The sequence below is a fragment of the Phalaenopsis equestris genome, unplaced genomic scaffold (genome assembly GCF_001263595.1).
Source record: "Phalaenopsis equestris unplaced genomic scaffold, ASM126359v1 Scaffold000236, whole genome shotgun sequence".
In the NCBI taxonomy this organism is placed as follows: Eukaryota; Viridiplantae; Streptophyta; class Magnoliopsida; order Asparagales; family Orchidaceae; genus Phalaenopsis; species Phalaenopsis equestris.
In genome coordinates this window covers 333,612-339,694 of record NW_018164678.1, presented here as the reverse complement: position 1 = coordinate 339,694, position 6,083 = coordinate 333,612, and the positions used below count along the sequence as shown (strand labels likewise).

General features: G+C 28.3%; 1 protein-coding gene across 1 annotated transcript in view; it reads left to right on the top strand.

The window, feature by feature from the left end:
• Positions 1–1,358, top strand: part of LOC110023924 (RNA-binding protein 8A) — a 24,649-nt gene extending 23,291 nt beyond the window's left edge. Inside the window, exon 4 of the mRNA XM_020723582.1 lies at positions 1,297–1,358. Coding sequence (XP_020579241.1) covers positions 1,297–1,348 — 52 coding nt within the window. The 3' untranslated portion in view covers positions 1,349–1,358. The remainder of the gene's footprint in view (positions 1–1,296) is intronic.
• The last annotated feature ends 4,725 nt before the right edge of the window (positions 1,359–6,083 follow it).

Below are 6,083 nucleotides of genomic sequence, written 5' to 3'. Positions count from 1 at the left end.
ATATATATATATATATTATGACTCAATCTCGTAAATAAAATTAAGAATCTCCTATCCATCAAAATGTCTTCATTCGTACTTCCATCACTTATGTTATTTTCTCTTAGTTGATGTCTCGCTTTATGTTTGGATTGTTAGTGATGGAGGAGATGATGGTGTTGACAATCTTAATAGCTTGCTTAACATTTGTTCCCTCAAGCTGATGAGAGACTATTCAATTTTTTTTATAATCTCCTCTCATAGTTGTAGATTCAGCTTTATATAATCACCAAAGATATCTGATAGAATTTTCCGTAAAAATTAGGGCCAAAAAAATATTTTATTTCTTCAAAGCAAACAACACAATCGCAAACATATAAAATAAGGATAAACACCTGCAATTTGAGAGTTGGCGATCTCTCCCAATTCCTACAATTTGAGAAATAGAAAACCTTTTCTAAACCTTAAACCTAAAACTTTCAACAATAACCTTATACATAACCCTAACCTTATAAATAATAAAAAGTCTACACTGCCCTTAGGTTAATAGAAGACAAAATTGCCTGTAGGCTAGGCACTGGCGTAATAGTATCCTTCTCATTCCTTCTAATCATTAGAAATTGCCTATATGTTGGGACTTATATATGCTTCCAACTTTACCATGTATTTGTTTAAAATTTGGATGATAAGATTTATGATTTTTTTAATGAGGAATTGAGAGATAATGAGTGTATTTCTTACTCTATTCTAGGATAAAATATTGCATACTTATAAAGTATGTACTTATATTGGAGGATGAAGTGACCACGTCACATATAAGTGAAATTATGGTGACGTGGCCAATCCATCCACTCTTATAAGCACATACTTACAAAGTATGCAATATTTTCTCCTAAATATGTACTTACAAGGGTGGATAAAGTGGTCACATCACAAATAAGTGAAATTATGGTGACGTGATCACTCCATCCACCCTTTTAAGTATATACTTGCAAACTATGTAATATTTTTTCCTATCCTAGATGTGAGAGGGTGGTGACCGACGAGGGGAGGGGGAGTGGGAACGTGTGTATATGTTTCCAATTTTAAGTGCTTGCCACACAATTTCTAAGCATTTACATATCTAGCACCTAAAATTTAGTTTTAACATACATGCCACCTTATATATGAAAATTTTTATTTCACACTATAAAGGCTAAAATGGTACGTATGTAAATGTCCCAATTTATTTACCCAGATTTTTACTTATTCCACTCATGAGATCGATTGTTGCTCCAATTTCTGAAATCAGCCGCTTTGATTTACTTATTTTGATAGGTCTCCTCGTGCTCATCGATCAAGGAGTCCTCCCAGGAGGAGATATCCATGAGGACGGCAAGCCAAAAAATGCTTAGGAAGATGTTGGTGAGATGAATCATCAATTTGTGCTGTTTCATTTGGTTTTTGAGTGCCATGAAATTACTGTTTTGTTCACTTCTTGATGGAGTGCTGTATCCTTCTCCAGTTCCTGCCTGCAATATTTAAAAATTCTGAGAATTTTCTTTTTTTTATTTTCAGATTATTTAAATGAATGATGCCTCTTGATAATGTGATTTTTTTTTCCCATCATTACTGAATACTCTTAGCATTTAATTTCTATCACTAAGGGTGTGTTTGGGGCAGTCTGTGCTTATCCAAACAAGCAGTTTATCCTGAAACGTGGCTCGCGGGGTTCGACCCGTGACCTGCATTTAGTGTAAAAACATAACCGCGTTTTCAGATAAGCTGGAGAAACGCGCAATCCAAACGGTTCAATATTTATTATTATTTCTTCGGGGAGAAAGAGCACAAGAATCCAGCATCTTGGGATTCAGAATGCGGTTCAATATTTATTGAGATGTTCAATTTAAATTCTAAGCATTATATAAGTGGCATTTACATACATACCACACTTTTTATGTATTTACAAATATAGTACCTAAACATTTATATTTACATGAATACCGCTCAAATTTTGAGCATCGCATCAAAAATATCACCATCACTATCAAGTGAATTACATTCTTCATGCATGGATTTATGATGCCAAAGTGATTTCGGTGTAAGTATCGAACACCGGGTGTTTGATTATGCCTCGAACAATTTTTTAAATTTTGATACACATTTATTGTAACATTATTGTTTCTATTATAATTTGGTCTATGTGGGATGACTATTACCATGTAAGTACATTGTGAAATTGCTGAAGTATAATTAAAAAATAGGATAATTTACATAAACACAATACAAATCTTAGTTATTTGCATATCTAACACAAACTTTCATATTTATTTTCATAACATTTAAATTTTTAATTAAAGTTATTTATTCCACTAAACTTCTAGATCATATATACTGCTATATAATTATTTTTTCATGATAGAGAGTATGATAGGTTGGGTTATAGTGGTGACCCATCTTAGTATATATATATATATATATTATTAACTTTGTTTTTATCATCTATTAATTTTATTAGAAGCCATTTGTTTCATATTAGCTACTATGGGTATGATAAAAATACTCTAAATTCTATCTCATAGTAAACATATGAAAGTAATTTCAACCTTATAATAATTACATTAAAACTTCTTTAAATTATTTATAATTTATAAATTATTTGTAATTTATAAATTATTTATAATTTATCTAATAGAGAATTACTATAAATATAAAAATTCATACACAACACAAAATTTCTAGGTCGCTGATTTTTGTTCTTTTAACAATTATTTGCTACTTTTGATAAGGAAAAATAAATGCAAAAGAAATAATTTTAACACAAAAACAATAAATTTATATTAAAAAAAACAGCTAAAATTCAAACAATACCAAAGTGAATTGAAATCCACAATTTAGTGTAAAATTATAATATATTGAAAGTGATTAAAATAATATGCTCTAAAGCATATATTTGAAATTATAATAAGAAAAATATGGAAAGGAAATAATTTGCTAAAGGTAACCACATATACAGTGATGATCTCACCCTAAATGAATGATGAATTTATATATTTTTAATTGAAGAACTAATTGATCTTTTTTATAAGTTTGAAAAATCCAAGTTTATAATTGCAAAGCTTAACATATGCTTCATCAAGAAGATAAGAAAATGAAGTCCTTTTGTAGCTCAGGGTTTGGTTGAAATGAATGTTTCTTAAAAATTTTCTAATGTTATTTGGATGGGATCTGAGAAACATTGCTATGCTCGAATTATGGAATGAGAAAATGTTCCTCTCTTTTGTTCCCACTATAAGATTCAGGGTCATACCCCTACTCCATTCTTTGTTTTACATCCAAATCTTAAGCCTCATAGCCCTAAGTTCAAAATGATACCCCCAATAGACCTATGCTGATATGGCTAAGCTTAGTTCTTTTACTAGATTAAATGATGAAGTTATGAATCCTTCTTTGAATAATTTTGTTGTGAATGCGACCATAAATCATCCTTTGGCTGTGCAGGAAGATAATAAAAATTAATATTTGTTGTTTCTCCCACTAAAGGTGACAAATACATAGATTTTCTTATTGAAAATCTCCATCATAATCCTTCTATTAATGTTAAGGAAGCTTAAAAAAGTAACACTAGCTCAGTTAATTTTTTATCACATCTATTAATGATAAATATAGGGACAATGATATTGAGTTGATATTTTCTTCTTATGTTAATGAAACTACCTATAATAATTTAACTTGATGCACTCTCTTGCCCTTCTATTTCTAAAGCAAAATATAGAATTTCTTAGTTTAATGGGTTCATCTATTATTCATGTGCCTAAATTTGTTGAACTGGAGAAGGAGAAGGGTAAAAATTTTATCTCAAATATTTTTGAAAAAAATTATTATGCTTATTGCTTCTATTGTTGATGATATTCCTTCTCATTATAAGGCTGATTTAGAAGATGATAATTGTGAATTCAAAATGGTCACACAAAAAGAGCAGAGGAGGCAATGATAGTTTGGCTTCGAATTATATGGCTTATAAATCCAAAGGTAACTTTTCACCTTCTTAATTTTCATGGGTCACATCATTTTTTAGAGGAGTTGGTTCTTCCAAGGTCAAATATATGTTTAAAAATATTTTAAAGATTTCAAACATTTCATTGCTTGTGCTTGTTGAACTTATGGTGCATGTGAATAAACTAAAAAGGTTTTTTAAATTTCTTGTTTTTTAATTTTTTCGTACCAACCTTTCCAATAAGTTTTGGATATGTTGGTAGAGTTCACATAATATTAATAATATTATCGATCATAATCAATTTTTGTATACTAATATTTCTTTCTAGTAACCCTTAAATTTATGTACATGGTTTATGCTAGTCGCTCTAAATTAATTAAGAGGGATCTTCTTAATCAACTTAGATTAATTTTTGGTATTGTTATTGCTCCTTGCCATGTGGGTAGTGATTTTAATGTGCGTAATTTTTCTAATGAACATTTATGAAGTGATCCTTCTAACATCATAGCTTTAATGATTTTAATGAAACAATTATGAATCATAATAGTTTGGATATTGGTTCTTTTACCTACTAAATTCATCTTTAATGATCAATTGATTAATTAAATTTTCCCTTAAGTTTGTTGAACATCTAAGTAGAATGTCGTCTGACCGCACTACTTTATAGATCACTATCAAAGAGAATACTTGGAAATCATTTTGATTCAAAAACATGTGACTTAATCATTAATGTTTTTTTTTAATTGTGGTTTTAAATTAAACGGCTTACTTAACCCCTAGTAAGAATGTCATTTGTTTAAATTCAGAAGACTAAAACTAGTTTTTACTTAGTGGAATGAAAATCATTTTAAAAATATTTTTTCTATTATTCTAATTGTTGATTAAGAAATTTTTAAATTAGAACAGTAAATGGATAATATAAATTCCATTGTTAATTATATGGATCTTACTAGAGCCAAAGTAAATCTCCTTAAGCTTCAAGAGATGAAAAAAATTTATTAGAAATAATATGCTTCTTGTAAATTTTTGAAGGGATGGGATAAAATCACTACCTATTTTCATTCTTTGTTTAGTAAAAAAATATTATTAATCATATTCACAGAGTTAAGTGCTTTGATTATCGATGGATTGATAATGACCAAGAGATTGCTTATTCTTACATTGATAATTTCACTAATATTATATAAGAATTTAGAAACCTCTCCCTTTCTATTAATAACTCTTTGTTTTCCTCTATTATCACCTTTGAAGATAAACAATCTATTTGGTCTATCCCCACTAAACATAAAGTTAAAAATCTTTTAATGAACATTAATGAAGATGCCATCACTTTAGGCTTATAAAATTTTTCATAGTTTTTAATAAACTTATCACTAAATTATTTTTCTCTAGACTTGCTAAATTTCTCCATAAGATTATTTCTCCCAATCAAAGTGGGTTTGTTAGAGATAAATCTATTTCTACCATTATGCTTCTTGCCTAAGAATTTATCTGTGATTTAGATAATAAAACTCATGCTCACAATGTGGTTATTAAACCAGAAATCTCTAAATCTTATCATAATCTTGAATAAAATTTCTTGATCAATATTTTTTCATTTATCGGATTTGATGATAAAAAATATTTAGTTTATTCAATAATTGTATTAATAATATTTGATTTTCTATGATTATAAATGATAAGCATTATGGTTTTCTAAATCCCTTGAAGGTTTTAGGCAAGGGGGGGCTATTTCTTCTGTCTTATTTATTATTGCGGCTAAATACATGTTGAGGGGCCTTAAAAAACTTTTTATGATAATTAAGTTTGTTACTATAAGACTAAATATCCTTATGAAATTAGCCATCTTAGTTTGCTAATGATTTTATTATATTTTATAATGGTTAAGTTATTTCCATAATCCCATTAACAAGTTCTTAATTTTTTTATGAAAATATTAATGATTTACCTATTAACTCAAGTAAAAATGTTTTATTACTATCAAATCAATTACTCCCATATCCATCAAAATATTAAGAACAAAATTTCAATGTTCAAAATATTGATTTTAAATATTTGAAAATTCACATTTATAAAGGCTCCATTTTTTTTTATTTGACGATATTATCAATTATATAAAGAATAAGCC